General features: G+C 46.9%; 1 protein-coding gene across 2 annotated transcripts in view; it reads left to right on the top strand.

Moving 5' to 3' along the window:
- Positions 1–21303, top strand: part of LOC147732728 (NXPE family member 4-like) — a 473957-nt gene that overhangs the window by 412084 nt on the left and 40570 nt on the right. For both annotated transcript variants that reach the window (XM_086957280.1, XM_086957279.1), the window contains exon 3: positions 2911–3650. In XM_086957280.1, coding sequence (XP_086813406.1) covers positions 2911–3650 — 740 coding nt within the window. The remainder of the gene's footprint in view (positions 1–2910; positions 3651–21303) is intronic.

Genomic DNA, 21303 nt, shown 5'->3' with positions numbered 1-21303 from the left:
TTATTACACATTACCTGTTCATTGTTTCTAAGAATTTCTTCTTGGAAGCCTATTCATATAATCGTGTTTTATTGTTGTCCTTTCAGTAAAACCATCAATTAAAATGTAATCTCCTATCCCAATGGACCCTTTCTGAATTGCAGCAATATTATTTTGCAACCCCCACACTGACCAATAGTTATCCCTACCTTTTTGAAATTTTTTCAGAAGTGTTTTTATCTTCGCCCAATACCAAAATGCCTCTTTTCTTTGTCTCTGTATGCCCTCAATGTGTGCTTCGTCCACTTCAGACTCCTGCAATACACCAACAATTCTCCTCTTTGTTGTTAATTATTTTCCGCCATCCCCCACATTATCTGTATTCCAATCGCCATCTTCATCTCTGAATTCACCTTCTTCCAAATTCATCACTGTCATCCACATAGTCTAACTCTAACACATCTTCCTCATCAAATTCTATCCCACCACTCTATCTAGGACACTCTCCATTACCCACTCCTGCATTATACAATTTCCCTTGCTGTGTTGACAAAGATTTTGTAATGTCCCTTGTAGAAGGAAAAGCTGCTTACACCTTTCCTTTTCTTCAGTCCAAAGTTTTAGAGCCGCTGTCTGCTCTGTTCATATCTGCATCCCTTTGCGGGCCTCTGGTGCTGACCTGGACTTCTCCACACCTCTCCCATCACTTTGACCTGTAATAGTTCCTACAGAATTAGTCCCCCAAGCCGCTCCAACTCTTCTATCTAAACTAAGCCTACTCTCATCTTCTTCAACCCATATCCAATGGCCTGCTCCCAAAATATTCATCTTAAACTGAAAATACTTTACTAATTGGCAGATTTTCACTCATTCTAATATTTTGCTGAGGTTTATTATTGGCTTCAAAAAGTGCTTTAAATGCCACCATATGCTCTTTCACCTCACCATTAGCTGCTCTTGACCTTTTTACATTTAAATCGCCTTTTAATATTCTTGTATTGGCCACTGTTTTGTTTCCTTGTGTCTGATTTTGCTTCCATTTCCTCTTGTAGCTCTTTTTGAGCCAGCAGGACTACAACACCCATCATGCGCAGTGGTTCCCTTGTCGCACTCCTCAACTCCACCTCTCTTTTTATGACCTATGACTCCTGTTTTTCATCTGAGTTCACCGTGTGTACAAACCCAGTTTTACTTGAGGCCTTGCACTTCCTCTTCCCACTGCCTTTCATCACAAGCACCTCCCCTGTTCTGCCTACACTTTTTCCTTCAAGGCTTGTTCCTGCCCTCTTTCCCTCTAAACCAACACTCCTGCTCACCCTCGGTTCCACTTCTTTAACAAGTGAGTTGTCACACTTTCGACCCAAGCCAGACGACAAGAGCATTGGCTTTGAGGAAGGCGCCCTGGCGGGTCTTTACCCCAGGTTTTATTGTTCCCAATAACACAACACAACTGGCAACATTGTATGCTGTGGCTGGTCTGAGTAGTACAATTACAGGACCAGTTTTGATGTACCCGATTGACACTGATATCAGTGACTTTGTCCTACGACACAGCATATTGGAATAATATCAAGAGCAAGAGAATTGATTGATCATCCCTTTACATCGGGCCTGATGAGGCCTTACATTTTTTGAAAGCCGAAATGCATCAACCATTACCTTTCTGGGAGAAGTAAAATCCACATATGGGAAAGATGCAGCGATCACCTGAGATGGGGAACTAACTCAGAAGGTCTAAAGGAAAAACTGTGGTCCCCATTCATTACATGTCTTTGGTTGGATTATAAACCAGTATAGAGGGCGAGTGTATCCACATCATAGATGTGAATTTTAATGTAAAAAATATCTCTGGGAAACACCAAGAGTGACCTGAATTTTGTTTGTTTTTTTGTGGAATATATGGATGTATGCTTACTGATGAGGTTGATAAATGTTTTTTAAAAAGTTTATGAAAATAACGCAAAAGAAAAATAAAACAGCGCCAACTACTAGATTTGAAAATAAATGGTTTTATGATTTTCTTTAGATATGAGTTGCCTTAATTTCACAGTTTTAATTCTTTTAACTTTCTGTCTGTACTGCCACTCACAGACTTTTGTCTCTGGGGCCTTTCTAAAACCTAATGCGACCCCTTGGAGGCGAGCAAGCTGCGACTGCAGCCGCCACACCACCCGAAGCTTTTCTTTCTGTCCTTGCTATACCCCTCCATTCTAAGCCAAGAATACCTGGCTTAAACAAATCCCCCCCTCCCTTGTTGCCTCACACAGTGTGCACATTTCCTGCCTAACCAGCTGACCACTATCCATCACCTTCAATTAATATGACTCTATTGAGAATTTCTTCAGAGACCCCCACACTCACCAGAAATATGTTGCCTCAAATATCCCTGTCTTCCTGGCTGGAACTGCTCCCTGTGTGCTCCAATGTTGTAAACCTTCTGAATTTGTAATCACTTCTCTCCCTATCCCAGGGCACAAGTCATTAAAAAAGAAGTGGGGGGACGCTGTCACCGGAAGTGATATCACACCAGGAAGTTACGTCATGAAAGGTGCTGAACTCCCTGTCCCAGAGAGGCCAAAGAGTGAAGTCCAGCTGTTTGGCAGGGGGGACGGCGTCCCCATGGTAAAATAAGCGGGGGGACGACATCCACCCGCGTGGTACCCCTGCTCGAGCCCTGCCCTATCCCCTCCCATCCTCTCTGTGTCTATCCAAACACGGTCTAGTGCCTTTGGCCACTTGCACACAGCTACCCAGTCGCCTTTGCGCCCCCTGGGTCGGAACAGTGTCCCTTCTGTTTGGCACATAAACTGCAGCTTGCGGTAGCCCCCACATTTGTGATGTGTAGAATGATGAAACTGCTGTGTGAAGTAAGTTAGAGCTGTTGAACTAAAGCATACAGTATCTTAATGTACATGTTTCTTTCTACTTCAGCTTCCTAGCTTTAAGACTCTGCTTCAAATCTCCCCACCGGAATCCCATGCCTACCTGTCTTTAATACAGCCAAGTTATGAAGCCATCAACACAGATCCCGGTTCTTCGGAGAAAGACGTTGAAATCAACGAAATTCTCAACGACATGGACACAATTACACCGAAGGTGGCTTTCACCAGAATTGAAACCACCACTTCCGGTGCGAAAAGCAAGGCCACGTTAGTACACCCTAAACAAAAGTACTGCGTTGGGGACCCGCTGCAAGTTCGACTTGACATGTACGACTACACGGGAAAGAGGAAGGCTTACGGTGGGGACTACTTAAGGCCACGAATATATTCCCCTGACCTCAACGCAAGTGCTTCGGGGTCCATCATTGACTTTAAGAACGGAACATACCTCGCAAGTTTCACTTTGTTTTGGGAGGGCACTGTTAGGGTTTCTGTGCTGCTCATGCACCCGAGCGAAGTGGTTTCTGCTTTGTGGCGAGCAAGAAACGAAGGCTACGAAAACGTCCTTTTCACAGGGAAATTTACCAGCGCCACCGAGGAGGTGGACAGAAAATGTGGCTTTCAACTCGACACGAAGGACGAACTTTGCAGCTACGGCGACCAAAGAGACGGGGAATTTTTTTACTGCCTCAAACCTCCTTCTCTTCCTTGTGAATCTTTGACACACCTGAATTCCCGAAACACCAACCACTCCTACCTCAATGAAGTTGAGAAACTCGCCTTAAACAGGTAAGATGCTCATAAAGATAATAATCTTTAACCTCCTAGGAGGAAATGCACACCTGCTGTGATGTGAAAGCAAATATGGCTACTGGGGGAGTCAGAAATTGTAGCATTTTAAAGGTGTAGTACACTGGTATCAATACTTTTACCAGCCTGACAAATTATTGACCGTCCACATTGTAGCAGAAATGTGTATTTGAGACTTTATCATGGGTTTAAATGTGTATTTGAGACTTTATCAGGGGTTTAGTGTCAGATATATGAAAATTATAGAAAGAGCCATTAGAATTATGTGGAAGAGGATGAAGGAATTATATGCCAGGGTGAAATAATTATTTGGCAAGTAAATGCAAATTTTATGGTGTAGTGCATACATTTTGTCAGTCCTACTTTATAATTTTGCAATTTTTGCATATGCTAACACAGTGTGGACAAAGGTTTGACCTCATAAATACCAGTCTAACTCTCAAATACAACAATAAACAACTGCACTAACAGCCATTGCTACACCTTTAGTAAATTTTGGCCCAGCTGCATTAAAAACGTTTCTTTTGTTAAAATCGATAGGTTATGCGGTATGTGACAATTCCAAAAACTATGCTGAATCACCTATAATGGCCATATCACGTGCGATACGCCCCTGCCATATTAGGCCAGTTACAACCCCCCTTACTCTTTTCCCACCACCAACACATCAGGTAGGTAATTGGTCTTCATTGCATAGTCATTATTAAACTTTCAGATATCGCAATCTTTATTTGTTGATGCACTGTCCACTGACCAACTTTTATTAAAACCAAAACCAACACACATTGATAAAAACAATAGGCTTGCAAAGTATAAATGTAAGCCACAGGTTGAGATTGTATTTACATTTCTGAATCTCCAGTGCCACACTTGATGCGTGTTGCGCCAGTAGACCACAACCAATTTTTACTGCTCCCATTTGGGGTAACCCATCGTCTATCACCTAGACGCGGCCACCAGTGCACTGCTTAGAGCTTTTCTTGCGCACCAGCTCTCACCAAGTTGCTTACTACAAGCGCCTGCTTCTCCGGTAGGGCCGGAGAGTCCAGGACAACCAGCAGGTCAGCGCCCTCTACTGCCAGCCCGGAGCCCCCATTGACTGCCCGCCCTGTTCCAGTATCAGACAGTCCCCACCAAAAAAGGAGTCCCCGCCATTTCTCTTGCCCGGGACTCCGCCACAGGATGAGAAGCTTACTGGTGCTCTCGCCCTCCCCCAAATGCCGCTTGTCCTTCCTTATCTAATGCCATGGCCCCTAAAATAGTTTGGATGAACAATTCCAACCCTGTGTTGGAGAGAAGCACTCCATACGCCAAATACAATTCCGACTTTAAAGCCTGTATCAGGTTATGCCTGGTGGAACATATGGATGACCCTGCTAAAAGCTTTGCCACAGCCTGATTCAACTTCTTCACCGACTTGTTTACTGCGACTGCTGGCGCATTGTTAGCCCAAACCTGATGTGGAATCACCTGACCAGAAAATAGTGGTGCTTAGCAGGGCCTTCCTCACTCTTGAGAGTGTAGAGAAGAGTGCCTCCTTCACATCCCTCTGTCGCGCAGGGATCATGTCATTGCCCCCTGAATTAATCAGTAGCACATCCGGAATGGGCATACCCTTATCTAGAGCGTTCTGTAAGTGGGCTGTGAGATCCTCCAACCGTAGCCCTCCAATCCCTATTCAGCGTTGATCAATTCCCTTCATCCTCTGCGCTCTTTCTTTCTTGGAATTTCCCAAAAATAGCCTTGCTCTGCGTATAAAAGAATAGCCACACCAGCATACCTGCTTCCGCTGCCTCGAGACCACTGTATGAAAGTTTAAAGGAATAGAAAGAAAATGCTTTGTTAGGCGAGAGCCATTTCTTTCCCCTCTGTGACCCAGCAGCTATTTAAGCTCGCGGTGGTCTCACATAACGCTCAAAACAGGATAAATTCCACCTGCCTACCCAATTGATGGTTTCAGATGAGAGGCCTAACGTGGCTGCTGTTGTGACAGCCCCAATGCGAAACGAATGAGACGTTAAATGGGCTGTTTCTTCCCCCAGTAATGACAGGGCGCACTTGCATATACGCATGAATTAAAATCTTGTGAGAGGTGTGAGAAGTTGGCCTGGCATATGCTGTCCACTATTCTAGTGGGCACCTTGCACCAGTCCAAACAACCCTTATTGATGGTAGGTTTAAAGACCTGTAAAGAAAGCTATCCTAGTGGTAGCTGTGGAGAGCAGCCTTCAGGCTAAGTCTTGAAGGAATGTAAAGCTGCTTGTTTTACCAGTCTATAATCTCATGTAATGACCAAATGAAAGGAGAACCACACCTGGTATATATATAAAATATATGTATTTAATCTAAACACATCCCTCTAGTCTCTTTATGAGCCTATAGGCAAAAGTACTTACAGTAAACTTATTTAGCACACAGTAAATTAGCACAGTATACGTTTATCCCTAGGGGCGTCCCAAACCATGTACTGAAAGTGGTATAAGAACCACGAGGGACATAGAGACAAGGCCTAGAGTCTGTAGAACGGCTGGGGAAACCAAGAACCACCCAAGGTAGGGACGCAGGAGACCCAAGGGGGACGCGTGCAGTGTCTAAACACAGCCGCAAATCACCATTGACTTCTAAGGAGAAAGTTGCAATTAGAAATTTAAAGATTAGGGACACTTAGAAGTGGACTAGGAGGAAACCCCATGAGAACAGGACAGTTCGAGAGTCAAGACCCACGGGAGCACCGAAGTACTCATGTTACCTCACCCAGGGAAGCTGGATGCATAGGTGCTTTTCGTGTCGGGTTTCTTCATAGTTTTCTACGGAGAGCTGCAAAGAGGTGCTGCAGGCGACCAGATGAAAAGTGTCCTGGTGGATCCAAGAGTGGATCGAAGATCTGAAGAACCTGAAAGCAGCGGGGACAGAGTCTGGGTCACTTGCCAGTGACCAGGGAGGCAGTAAGAAGATGCCCACCGATGTCAGGTGATTTTAGGTGCAAGGGTGAAGCTTGACTCTTCAACCACAAGGACCAGGAGGCGTCAACAACAACCAGGAGCTGGATTCGAGCTGTCCCACCTTGGATGTCGAGTGCTGCGGTGTTGGTATCTAGATTGGACCCAACAAGCCTTGGCAACAGCAACTCACACAGAATGCAAAGATTGGCTTCGGAGCAGACCAGCAAGGTCTGAGGGACTCACCCTTTTGAGGGGAGTCAGTGTACATCTGGAACAACCAGGGAATCCCAAGAAACAAAAGATCTACCTTCGTGGGGACCCACCAGTCGATGGACCAGGGATCGCGAAGGGGCCTCGAGCAGAAATGCTAGAAGTGGGCTCACGGAACATTCGTAGAGTATAGGCCCACAATCTTCGGTGCAGATGGTGCTCAGGGCTTGGACTACAAGTAGCCCAATGCACAACTTCGGGAAAGCTTGGGAAGTAGATGCACTTGCAAATATGCAAGGTGTCCAGGAGTTCCGGTCCCACGTCTCTCGTGATGGCTGCAGGTCTCAGCTTTGCTGTCATCTCGTGTCGGCCTCGGAAATGTCTGAAAGTCCATGCCCTGTGTTGCAAAACCTTCAGGTTCTGGCAGGAACCTTGGAAATGCAGACTGGCAAGATGCTTCTTTGGTGCCTGTTTAAACAGGGGAGTCAGTCCTTGACCCCAAGGGAGATCCTTCCGTCTTCTAGTCGAAATAGAATGTCGAAGTTCCAGGATATATGTTGCAGAGTTTCGTCCAGGGTAATCTAAAATCCTAAGGACTGGGTTCCTATACTTATACTAAGTTTAGGGGTTGGACTAACTCTAAGGTCCCACCTATGGGAGGACATGGGGAGGGGTGGTTACACCCCTTCCCCTTTGTCCAGTTTTGCACCAACCGGTTTGAACTGGGGTATGCACAGGGACACCTTGTGTGCCCCAGGCACTGTCTGAAAAGCATTCACGTAATGCACCCACCCTGCCCCAATACACTTAAGCCTGTCTGGGGAGGTAGTTACACCTCCCTGTGACAGGAAGCCTACTGTCCAGGCCTCCCTTGCTGGAGTTTCGTCTTGTGTCTGTGGCAGCAAGTGTTTGCCAACAAACACAACATGTTTTGATGCATCCATAACAAAGTTAGCATTAACCGCGAGGATTATAATGCACTTAGGAGTATATGGTATGGCTATATCATAGAACAGCTATAAGGAGATGGTTCCGAAAGCTGCAGATGTGCTCAGCTCCTGCTTGGGCACCCTCTCACACAAAACCAAGCACTCTTCCTTCAGGATTGTTAAGGCCTGCCATAGGAGTTACTTATAGGTTTATATGTGTCTGTTTTATAAGGTAGATATAGTTAGCCTATATCTCAGTAAGGGGTGCAAGCACCACCTAACCCAAGCTGCAGTAGCAGACCTGTGGTGCCATTTTGGAAGGCTTCCCAGGGGTGGCATAATACATGGTTTAGCCCCTGGTAGGCCTCTGGGGTACCTATGCCCTTGGTACCTAAGTAGGGACTTTCAAGGGTAACCCAGTAACCAATCTGGAGTGTACCTAAAGTACATGCAATCAATTTAGAGAGGAAGCAGCTAGGTTGGGGTCCTGGTAGCAGGGCCCTAGCCAGACTAAAGTCGAAAAACAGTGAAACATCAGCAAGAAGTGGGGGTACCATAGTACGTAGATCCTACTCGCCTACACCCCCCCCCCCCCCAACGCAGGGACATTAAACTAACCTTGACCAGCTGAGTCTTCATGTTCTAAGTGGAAATATCTGGAGAGTCCATCTGCATTGGCATGGTTACTCCCAGGTCTATGTTCCACTGTATAGTCCATTCCCTGTATGGAAATGGACCCCCTTAAAAGTTTGGGGTTTTCACCCTTCATCTGTTTTAGCCATAAGAGGGGCTTCTGGTCAGCCTGAACAGTGAAGTTAGTGCCAAACAAGTATGGCCTCAGCTTCTTCAGAGCCCAAACCACAGCAAAGGCCTCCCTCTCAATAGCTGACCAAAGTTTCTCTAAAGAGGTCAGCCTTCTGCTAATAAAAGCTACTGGCTGGTCCTGACATTCATCATTCAATTGTGACAGCACAGCCCCTACCCCCAACTCAGATGCATCTGTTTGGACAGTCAATTCTCTGGAGTAGTTAGGACTTTGCAGAATTGGTGCAGTGGCCTGCTTCAGGTCATCCAATGCCTTTTGGCAGCTGACTGTCCACTGAAATTTCTTAGGCATTCTTTTAGAAGTTAAGTCATTCAGGGGTGTCACTATGGAACCATACCCTTTACAAATCTCCTATAGTACCCAGTCAGCCCCAAGAAAGCTCTGACCCGAGTCTGGGTGGTTGGAGCACATCAGTCCATTATGGTCTGGATTTTACTCTGCACTGGTTGAACCTGGCCTCCACCTACAAGGTGGCCCAGGTACACAACCTGACTCTGCCCTATCTGGCACTTAGTAGCTTTGATAGTTATGCCTGCTTTCTGCAGGGCCTCCAAAACATTTTTCCAGTGGAGCAGGTGATCGTCCCAGGTGGCGCTAACGACAGCAATATCATCAAGATAAGCTACACAGTAGTCATCCAGGGCTGTGAGGACTTTGTTCACCAAACTTTGAAATGTGGCAGGTGCATTTTGCAGACCAAAGGGCATCACCACAAACTGATAATGCCCACTAGGGGCTGGAAATGCTGTATTTGGCTTTGCATCATCAGCTATTCTGATCTGCCAGTAGCCAGCTGTCAGATAAAATGTGCTCAGAAATTTGGCAGATGCCAACTTATCTATGAGCTCATCTGCTCTGGGTATTGGATGGGCATCTGTCTTAGTGACAGCATTGAGACCTCTGTAGTCTACACAAAACATCATATCTCTCTTACCACCCTTGGTGTGCGGTTTTGGCAATAGCACTACTGGACTAGCCCAAGGGCAATCTGAAGTTTCAATCACTCCCAATTCCAGCATTTTCTGGACTTCAGTCCTGATACAGTCCCTGACATGATTAGGTTGCCTGTAAATCTTATTTTTAACAGGCAGACTGTCCCCAGTGACCACTTCATGAGTGCACCAGGTAGTCTGACACAGAGTCAGTGAAAACATATGTCTGTTTTGTGTCAGAACTTGTCTGCAGTCAGTTTGCTGCTGGTCAGTGAGGTTGCCTGCCAAGGCTACACCATCAACTCACCCATCATAAGGGTTCTGAGAGAGCATGTCTGGGAGTGGGTCACTCTCTTCCTCCTGTCCTTCATCAGTAGCCATGAGCAAGCCCATGTCTGCCCTGTCAACATATGGTTTCAGTCTGTTGACATGAAGCACCCTATGAGAGCTCCTGGGAGTTCTAAGATCTACCAAATAGGTAACCTCTCCCTTCTGTTCAACAATAGTGTGGGGTCCAATCCACTTGTCCTGGAGAGCTGCTGGGGCCACAGGCCCCAACACCCACACTGTCTGCCCTGGCTGGTAAACAGCCAGCACAGCCTTTTGGTCATGCCAGGCTTTCTGTAATTCCTGGCTAACCTCAAGGTTTTTGGTTGCCTTTTTCATGTACTCAGCCATCCTAAAGCGGAGACCAAGTACATAGTCCACAATGTCATGTTTAGGGGGTTTGAGAGGTAACTCCCACCCCTCCTTCACTAAACAAAGTGGGCCTCTGACAGGGTACCGAAACAGAAGTTCAAATGGGCTGTAGCCAAACCCCTTCTGAGGAACCTCCCTGTATGCAAACATAAGGCAGGGTAGCAGGATATCCCATCTCTGACTGAGCTTTTCTGGGAGACCCTTAATAATACCCTTTAAGGTCTTGTTAAATCTTTCAACCAGACCATTGCACTGTGGGTGATAGGGTGTGGTGAACTTGTAGTTCACTCCACACTCCTTCCACATTGCAGTTAAGTAACTAGACATAAAGTTTGCACCTATGTCTGATACAACCTCCATAGGGAAACCCACCCTTGAGAAAACTCCCTAGAGGGCTCTTGCCACAACAGGTGCTCTAGTGGTCCTAAGGGGTATAGCTTCTGGGTACCTGGTGGCATGATCCACTACCACCAGGATAAACCTGTGCCCAGAGGCTGTCTGAGGATCCATTGGTCCAACAATATCAATCCCCACTCTTTCAAAGGGAACCCCCACCACAGGTAGTGGTATAAGGGGGCCTTTGTGGTGCCACCTGCTTTGCCACTGGCTTGGCAGGTTACACAGGAGCGACAAAACTACTTTGTGTCTTCTGACATGTGGGGCCAGTGTAAAGTGAGGGACAAGCCTGTCCCAAGTCTTGTTCTGGCCAAGATGTCCTGCAAGAGGAATATCATGGGCTACTGTCAAAAGGAAGCCCCTGAATGCCAAAGGTATGACCAACCTCCTGGAAGCACCAGGCTTGGGGTCCCTACCCTCTGAATACAGGAGCCCTTCATCACAATAAACGTTATGGGTGCCACTAGCATTGCCTGCAGCCTCAGCATCAGCTTGCTGCCTGAGGGGTTCAAGAGAAGGGCAGTCCAACTGCACCTGCCTCAGATCTGCCCTGGAAGGCCCCCCTGTCCCAGGAAACTCAACCTGATCAGGTTAAAGTTCTTCTAGGACAGTTCCTTCTTCAGCCTCACAATCAGCTTCCTCAGAAGGCTGATCCTTACTCTGAGGCAGGGGGGAAGGCACAGCCTTAACCCTACTGCTTCTTTTCATGGTAGGCAACTGGTCCATTATTCCAGAATCCAGGTGCCTGATCAGTGTTGCACTTTTTGACCTGTGACCTAGTCACTACAAGAACTTGTGCTGAGATTCCTAACATTTCTGCATGTGTCCTAAACTCCACTTCAGACCAGGCTGAAGTCTCTAGGTCATTGCCAAGCAAACATTCTACAATGAGGTCTGAACTAACAACAACCTTCTTAAGGCCAGTTACCCCTCCCCAGGAGAAATTACAACTGCCATACCATGTGCGGTAGTGAAATTGCTAGCATTGGTCACTTGGTAGGTTTCACCAAGTATGTTCTGTCCAGGGTCCACAAAGCCAGGTATCACCATTGTGACACTGGCACCTGTATCCCTGTAGGCCGGAGCCTTTTACTCATTGACTAAAGGAGTTTGTCTGTACTTGCCCAGGTTACTGGGACTCACAGAGGAGGACATATCCATGCCTCCATCACAGATCAAAACAGCTTGAGTTGGTATTCTGACTAGGCCAGAATCCATCTCAGTTCCCAGGGTTAACCCTACTCTACCCTTCCGTTGAGAACCACCACTTGGAGTTGAACTAGGGGGAACAGTTGCCTTAGGGGCAATGGTGGCTGGAGCTGTCTCCTTTTTGGTGCACTCACTGGTCCAGTGAGTATTATTTTTACAAACTTTGCACCATGGTTTTCTAGGGCCTTCTTTCTTTTTGGATTGGGGACCCCCACCATTAGAAGCTTTTTGGGGACCTTGAGAAGACTTCTGGTCTTTAGCTTTCTCCCCACCCTTTTGGTCTTGCTTCTTCTGGTCACCACCTTGGTTCTGTACGTTCTGCTTCACCCTGGTTCTGACCCATTTGCCTTCCTTCTTTCTTAATTCTTGGGGAGAGGTCAGATTAGAGTCAACCAAGTGCTGATGCAACAACTGGTTATGACCGTTATTAGGAATCTGTTCTCTCATGATTAGATTATACAATCCTGTATAGTCACAGACTTTACTGCCCAGCAACCAGCCCTCCAGAGCCTTAGGAGCACAATTTACAAAGTCAGTCCAGTCCTGAGTCTGTGTCTTCTGGGTATCTCTGAACTGGAACCTATACTGTTCAGTGGTTAGCCCAAACCCATCTATTAGAGCACTCTTCAGGACTTTGTTATCATCAGCATCCTCTTCTCTGACAGTAAGGAGCTTGTCTTTACCTTTGTCTGCAATGGAGAGCTACAAGATTGCCGCCCACTGCTCATGGGGTACCTTCTGTACTTTGCAGGCCCTTTCCAGTGCAGTGATCCATTTGTGGATCTCATCCCCAGTCTGATAGGGAGGGACAATCTTCTTTAGGTTTCTATGGTCATAAAACCTATACCTACCACTAGGGATATTGCTGCCACCAGGGGATTCTATCCCCATCTTCGTTTTCTCTCTTACAAGAGCTAGGGTCTCCTTTTTCTAAGGCAATCTCTTGCCTCCTGATCCTAAGCTTGACTTCTCTCATTCTAGCTTCATGTTCCCTCCTCTCAGGAGAAGTTCTTCTCCTATGAGATGAGGCAGAGGACCCTATTGATGACCCAGACTGGTTAGATTCCACTGAAGGCGATCTTGCCCTTCTAGGTACACCATTAGGCCTAAGTGGCGGGATGAAGGGAGGTCCATTTTGGCCCACTTCATCTCCAGGTAGCCCTATGTCTCCCAGGTTGGGTCCATTGACCACATCCTCATCTTCCTCAGAGTCCTGGTGGGATACTCCACTGGGATCCTCTTCAGTTGATGGTTGCACCCCATCCCCATTACCTAGTCTATCTGGGTCTGATGCTTTTTCTAAGTCATCTGCCATTAAGATATCTATCAGGTTTTGGGTGGTGGGACTTTGTCCTTGCTTTAATTTTCTTATGGCACACAAACCCCTTAACTCCTGGAAGGAGAATGTGTCATATTTAGATGTCTGCACTTGGCTTACATCTGGCAGAGATGCACTAGCTCCTGCCCTTAAAGCCATGACTAGTGAGCTGTGGTGTGTGCACATACCTACACTACTTGGTTTCCTACTAGAACCTCTCTAGGAGTTGTAGTCAGGGTGTGCTAAGCCCTTAACACCCACAACTGCTAAGTTCAGTAGAACTTATGTATTATAAGCTTGATTTATATGTACCTACTGGTACCATAATGTGATTTTTCAAATGATATTCTCAAGATTATTTGGTAAAACAACGCAAGCTCTAATCCCCCAAGCTGCACACCAATGAGAGAAGTTGACCTGGTATATGATGTCCACTATTCTAGTGGGCACCATGCACCAGTCCAAACGACCCTTATTGATGGTAGGTTGTAAAGTCAACCTTATAGAAAGCTAACCTAGTGGTAGCTGTGGAGAGCAGTCTTCAGGCTAAGACTTAGAGGCGAGTTAAGCTAGTTGTTTTACCAAGTATAATCTCTTGAATGATCAAATTAAAGCTTACCACACAAGGTATATATCAAATATATATGTATTTAATATAAACACAACCCCTCTGGACTCTTTATGAGGTCAGAGGTAAAAGTACAATACAAGGAACCTCATTAGCATACGATAAGTTGCACAGTATACGTTATGGCCTAGGGGCCTCACAAACCATATACTAAAATAGTGGTATAAGAATCACGGGAGAGTTAGAAAGCAGGCCTAGGGCCTGTAGAACCGTTGGGGCTACCTCTAACCACCCAAGATTAGGATGCAGGAGGCCCACGGGGGATGTGTGCAGTGTCTAAACACAGCCGCAGATCACCATTGACTTTCTATGGAGACCAAACAAGTTACAATTTTAAAGATTAAGGGCACTTCCAGGTGAACTACAATAAAAATCTTTTAGACTAGGAAACTTCGAGAGTGAAGACCCACAAGAGCACTGGAGTACTCGTGTTACCTCACCCAGGGAAGCCGGGTGCATAGGTGTCTTTTGGTGTAGGGTTTCGCCGTTGATTTCAATGAAAAGCTGCGAAGAAATGCTGCAGGTGACCAGAGGAAAAGTGTTCGGGTGGATCCAAGGGTGGATCAAAGATGTGAAGAACCTGAAAGAAGAGGAGACAGAGTCTGTGTCACTAGCCAGTGGCCAGGATGGCGAGGAGAAGATGCCAGCCGATGTCTGGTGATTTCAGATGAAAGAGGTAAAGCTTGACTCTTCACCCACGAGGACCAGGAGACGTCGACGAGGACCAGGAGCTGGATTCAAGTTGTCCCATAAAGGATCTAGCTGACTGCAGTGTCAGAATCCAGATTGGAGTCAACAAGCCTTGGCAACAGCAACCCACGCAAGATGACAATATTGACTTTGGTGCAGACCAGTAAGGTCTGAGGGACTCCTCCTTTGGTGAGGATTGGGAGCACGTCTGGAGCAACCAGGAAAACTCAAGAAACAAAGGATTTGCCTTTGTGGGGGCTCACTAGCCAACAGACTAAGAACCGTGAAGGCGCCTTGAGCTGCAGTGAAGAAAGGGGACTCACGGGTCACCCGTGGTATGCTAGCCTCTGTACTTTGGTGCAAAATGAGCTCGGGCAGGGGCTTCAAATACCCCAATGCACAACTTCAGGATACCTCTGGAAGTAGGTGAAGTCGCAAAGATGCAGGATGTTCAGGAGTTCCGGTCCCACGTCTCTCGTGTGGGCTACAGGTTTCAGCTTTACTGGGAGCGCAGGTCAGTGTCAGAGATGTCTGGAAGTCCATGTTCTGTGTCGCAGATTCTTCGGGATCCAAAGGGAGCCTCGAAAGTGCAGACCGGCAAAGATGCAGTTGGTGCCTGTTTGAACAGGGAGGTCACTCCTTGAACACAAGGGAGATTTATTCTGTCTTCCAGTCGATATGGAATGTCGAAGGTCCAAGATATAAGAGTTTTGTCCAGGTTAATCTAAAGTCCTAGGGACTGGGGTTCTATACTTATAGTAAGTTTAGGGGTTGGACTGACTCGAAGGTCCCTCCTATGGGTGGACCTGGGCAGGGGGTGGTTACACCCCTTCCCCTTTGTCCAGTTTTGCACCAGAGTTGGGACTGAGCGCCCCAGCAACCGGTTTGAACTGGGAAATGCATGGAGCATCTTGTGTGCCTCAGGCAGTGTCTGAAAAGCATTCACTGAATGCAACCCACCCTGCCCAATATACTAAAGCCTGTCTGGGGAGGTGCTAGCACCTCCCTGGACAGGAAACCTATTGTCCAGGCCACCGCTGGAGTAGTTTCATCAAGCAGCAGGCGGACAGACTTGTGTCTGTGGCAGCAGCATCCATTTTGTGATGATGGAGCTATGTTTAACTTTAACCTGGTTTACCAGTAACTACATGTCTTCTCCCTCTACAAGGGTGGAATGCTACCCCTGCTGCCAGAACTGGCGGGGGTGGGGGGTAGTATTCCAAAGTGTTTGACACATTACCCAACATGTTTTGATAAAGCCAAAGCAAAGTTAGCATTAACAGCGAGGATTATAATGCACTTAAGAATACATGGTATGGCTATATCATAGAACAGCTATAAGGAGATGATTCCGAAAGCTGTAGAGGGGCTCAGCTCATCCTAGGGCACCCTCTCACATAAAACTAAGCACTCTGCCTCCAGGATTGTCAAGGCCTGTCATAGGACTGACTTATAGGTTACTATGTGTCTATATATAAGGTAGATATAGGTATACTATATCTAAGTAAGGGGTGCTTACACAACCTTACCTAGGCTGCAGGTGCAGACCTGTGGTGTCAGTTTGGAAGGCTAACCAGGGGTTGCACAATACATACTGCAGCCCCTGGTAGGCCTCTGGGAGTACCTATGCCCTGGGTACCTAAGGTACCATATACAGGGGCTCACAAGGGTGCCTCAGTAACCAATCTGGTATGTACCTAAAGTACATGGTATCAATTTAGAGAGAGAACAGCTAGGCTGTGGGCCTGATTAGCAGGGCCACAGCCACACTGAAGTTGAAAAACCTGTGAAGCACAGAAAAAAGTGGGGGTAACCAGAGGAAGCAGACCCTATTCTCCTACACATTGGTCAAAAAATGTCAATCCCCACTCTCTCAAAGAGAACCCCCACCACAGAAAGTGGTATCAGGGTGCCTTTATAGTGCCACCTGCCTTACTACTGGCTTGACAGGTAACACAGGAGCGACAAAACTCCTTTGTGTCTTCAGACATGTGGGGCCAGTGAAAGTGAGGGACAATTCTGTCCCAAGTCTTGTTCCAACCTAGGTGTCCTGCTAAAGGAATATCATGGGCTAGTGTCAATAGGAAGCCCCTGAACTTTAGAGGTATAACCAACCTCCTGGCTGTACCAGGCTTGGGGTCTCTACTCTCTGAGTACAGGAGTCCATCATCTCAATAAATCTTATGGGTGCCACTAACATACCCAGCAGCCGCAGCAGCAGCTTGCTGTCTGAGGGGTTCAAGAGAAGGGCTGCTCAGCTGTTCCTGGCTCAGATCTGCCCTGGAAGGGCCCCCTGTCCCCAAGAACTCAACCTGATCAGGCTCAAGCTCCTCTGTGACAGTTCCTTCTTCAGGCTCACAATCATCTCCTCAAGAGACTGATCATCACTCTGAGTCAGGGGGGATGGCACTACCTTTATCCTACTGCTCCTGTTCTTAGAAGGCGCCTGGTCCATTATTTCAGGATCCAGCACCTGTTCAGGGTTAGACATTTTGACCTGTGACCTAGTCACTGCAAGGACATGTGTTGAGATTCCTAGCATGTGTCCTAAACTCCACTTCAGACCAGGCTGAAGTCTCTAGGTCATTTCCAAGCAAGCATTCAACAGGGAGGTCTGCACTTATCACAACCTTCTTGAGGCCAGTCACCCCTTTCCAGGAGAAATTAACAACTGCCAGGGCATGGTTGGTCCTGACATTGCTAGCATTGGTCACTTGGCACATCTCACCAAGTATGATCTGTCCAGGGTCCACAAAGTCTGGTGTCACCATTGTGACACTTGCCCCTGTGTCCCTGTAGGCCAAAGCCTCTTTTTCATTTATCAAAGGCCATTATCCATACTTGCCCAAGTTAGTGGGACTCACAGAGGAGGACATATACGTGCCTCCATTACAGACTAACACAGCCTGAGTTGGAACTCTGACTAGGCCAGAGCCCATCTCAGATCCCAGGGTCAAACCATACTACACCCTTCTGCTGAGTACCACCATTCAAAGCGGAACTAGGGGGAACAGTTGCCTTTGGGGCAATGGTGGCTGGAGCTGGATCCTTCTTGGTGCAGTCACTTGTCCAATAGCTATTCTGCTTACAGATTTTGCACCATGGTTTGTTTTGGCCTTTGTCTTTCTTAGAAGAGTGGGAATTCCCACCATTAGAAGCTTTTTTGGGACCTTGTGAAGACTTCTGGAATTTACCCTTCTCCCCACCTTTCTGATCTTGCTTCTTTTGGTCACCACCTTGGTTCTGTACCTTCTTCTTCACCCTGGTTCTGACCCATTTGTCTGCCTTATTTCCCAATTCTTGGGGAGATGTCAGATCAGAGTCTACCAGGTGCTGATGCAACAGCTGATTTTGACAGTTATTAAGGATCTGCTCCCTCATGATCAGATTATACAATCCTGTATAGTCACACACTTTGCTGCCCAATAACCAGCCCTCCAGAGCCTTAGTAGCACAATCAACAAAGTCAACCCAGTCCTGAGTCTGTGTCTTTTGGGTATCTCTGAACTATATCCTATACTGCTCAGTGGTTAGGCCAAACTCATCTATTAGAGCACTCTTCAGGACTTTGTTATCATCAGCATCCTCTTCTCTAACAGTGAGGAGCTTGTCTCTACCTTTGTCTGCAAAGAAGAGCCACAAGATTGCTTCCCACTGCTGCCGGGGTACCTTCTGTACTTTGCAGGCCCTCTCCAGTGCAGTTATCCATTAGTGGATGTCATCCCCACTCTGGTAGGGGGGGGGGCAATCTTGTTTAAGTTTCTATGGTCATAAGACCTTTCCCTACCACTAGGGAAGTTGCTGCCACCATGGGGTTATAGTCCCATCTTTTTTATAGCTTTTTCAAGCTCCAGGGACTGCCTTTCTAATGCTACTCTTTGTTTTCTTATCCTCAGTTGAGCTTCTTCCATTCTCACCTGATGCTCTCTCTTTTCCTGGGAGATGTCCCTCCTATGAGCAGAGACAGAGGTCCCTATTGATGTACCAGAATGATCAGATTCCACGGAAGATGATCTGGGTCTTCTAGGCACACCCCCAACTCTTCTTGGTGGGACAAAGTGGAGGCCACTTTGGCCTTCCTCTTCTCCAGGAGGAGCTGGATTGTCAAGGTCTAGGTCATTGTCACCTGCCTGGCCAGCATCAGAGTCTGAGTCCTGGTGGGGTAACCCACTGGGCCCTTCCTCTTCTGCTGTACCCACCCCGCTGCCTACCCTTTCAGGCTATGTAGCCTGTCTAAAGTCATCAAGCACCGATGCCTCTATGAGGCATTTGGTATTGGGATTCTGTCCTGTCTTCAATTTCCTCAAAGCACACAGAGCCCGTAACTCTTAAAAAGGGAATGTGTCATATTTGGATGTCTGTACTTGACTGACATCTGGCAGAGACCCACTAGGTCCTGGCCTTGAAGATATGACTAGTGAGGTGTGGTGTATGTACTACCTACACTACTTGTTTACCTACTAAAGCTCTCTTGAGTTGTAGAAAGGGTGTGCTTAAGCCCTTGACACACAACTCTAAGTTCAGTAGAACTTACTGTATTTAAGCTTGTATTACGTGTACCTCTGGTACCTTTAGTGAGTTTCAAATGATCACACACTTGAGATTATCTGGTAAAACAATGGCAAGCTGGAATCCTACCCACTGTACACCAATGTGGGAAGTTGGCCTGGCATATGCTGTCCACTATTCTAGTGGGCACCTTGCACCAGTCCAAACGACACTTATTGATGGTAGGTTTCAAGACAACCTATATAGAAAGCTATCCTAGTGGTAGCTGTGGAGAGCAGCCTGAAGGCTAAGTCTTGTTGGAATGTAAAGCAGCTTGTTTTACCAGTCTATAATCTCATGTAATGACCAAATGAAAGGAGAACCACACCAGATATATATATATATATATATATATATATATATATATATATATATATATATATATATATATATATATATATATTTAATCTAAACACATCCCTTTAGTCTCATTATGCGGCTAGAGTCAAAAGTATATACAGTAAACTTATTTAGCACACAGTAAATTAGCACAGTATACGCTTAGCCTAGGGGCGTCCCAAACCATATACTAAGAAAGTGGTATAAGAACCACGAGGGACGTGGAGACAAGGCCTAGGGCCTGTAGAACCACTTGGGCAACCAGCAACTATCCAAGGTAGAGACGCAGGAGACCTAGGGGGACGCGTGCAGTGTCTAAACATAGCTCAGATCACCATTTACTTATTTGGAGAAAGTTGCGATTAGAAATTTAAAGATTAGGGACACTCAGGAGTGGACTAGGAGGAAACCGGACATTTCGAGAGTCAAGACCCACGGGAGCACCGAAGTACTCTGGTTACCTCACCCAGGGAAGCCGGGTGCATAGGTGTCTTTTTGTGTCGGGTTTCATCGTCGTTTCCTATGGAGAGCTGCAAAGAAGTGCTGCAGGCGACCAGATGAAAAGTGTCCAGGAGGATCAAAGAGTGGATCAAAGATTTGAAGAACCTGAAAGCAGAGAGGACAGAGTTTGGGTCACTTGCCAGTGACCAGGAAGGCAGTAAGAAGATGCCCACCGTTGTCTGTTGATTTCAGGTGCAGGAGGTGAAGCTTGACTCTTCAGCAATGAGAACCAGGAGGTGTCGACGACAACCAGGAGCTGGATTGGAGCTATCCCATGTTGTATGTCGAGTGCTGCAGTGTCGATATCCAGATTGGACCAAACAAGCCTTGGCAACAGCAACCCACGCAGAATGCAAGTTTGGCTTCCTAGCAGACCAGCAAGGTCTGAGGGATTCACCCTTTAGAGGGGAGTCAGGGCACATCTTGAGCAACCAGGGAAGCCCAATAAACAAAAGAGCTACCTTCGTGGGGACCCACCAGTCGACGGACCAGGGATTGCGAAGGGGCCTTGGGCAGAAATGCTAGAAGTGGGCCCATGGAACACTCATGAAATGTAGGCCCACAATATTGGGTGCAGATGGAGCTCAGGGCTTGAAGTACAAGTTTCCCAATGCACAACTTCGGAAAAGCTCGGGAAGTAGATGCACTTGCAAATGTGCACTGTGCCCAGGAGTTCTGGTCCCACATCTCTCGTGATGGCTGCAGGTCTCAGCTTTGCTGTGATCTCCTGTCCGCTTTGGAGATGTCTGGAAGTTCATGTCCTGTGTCGCAAAACCATTGGGTTCCGGCGGGAGCCTTGGAAATGCAGACCAGCAAGATGCTTCTTTTGTGCCTGTTTGAACAGGGGAGTCACTACTTGACCCCAAGGGAGATCCTTCCATCTTCTAGTTGAAATCGAATGTCGAAGTTCCAGGATATATGTTGCAGAGTTTCATCCAGGGTAATTAAAAGTCCTAAGGAATGGGTTCCTATACTTATACTAACTTTAGAGAGTTGAACTAACTCTAAGGTCCTACCTATGGGAGGACCTGGTGAGGGGGTGGTTACACCCCTTCCCCTTTGTCCAGTTTCATTCCAGAGCTAGGGCTGAGTGTCCCAGCAACCGGTTTGAACTGGGGTATGCACAGGGACACCTTGTGTGCCCCAGGCACTGTCTGAAAAGCATTCACTGAATGCACCCACTCTGCCCCAATATACTAAAGCCTGTCTGGAGAGGTGGTTACACCTCCCTATGACAGGAAGCCTATTGTCCAGACCTCCCTTGCCGGAGTTCTGTCCAGCAGCAGGAGGTCAGACTCATGTCTGGGGCAGCAGCATCCATTTTGCGATGCTGGGGCTCTTTTAAACTATTACCGGTTATGTAAAGGTGTACATGTCTTCTCCCTCTAGAAGGGTGGGATTCTACCCCTGCCCACAGTACTGGTGGGGGGGGAGGGTAGCTTTCCTAAGTGTTTGACACCAAACA

The sequence above is a fragment of the Lissotriton vulgaris genome, chromosome 2_1, assembly GCF_964263255.1.
Source record: "Lissotriton vulgaris chromosome 2_1, aLisVul1.2, whole genome shotgun sequence".
NCBI lineage: Eukaryota > Metazoa > Chordata > Amphibia > Caudata > Salamandridae > Lissotriton > Lissotriton vulgaris.
The sequence above is the reverse complement of the archived record's forward strand: the minus strand, read 5'-3'. Positions and strand labels throughout refer to the sequence as shown.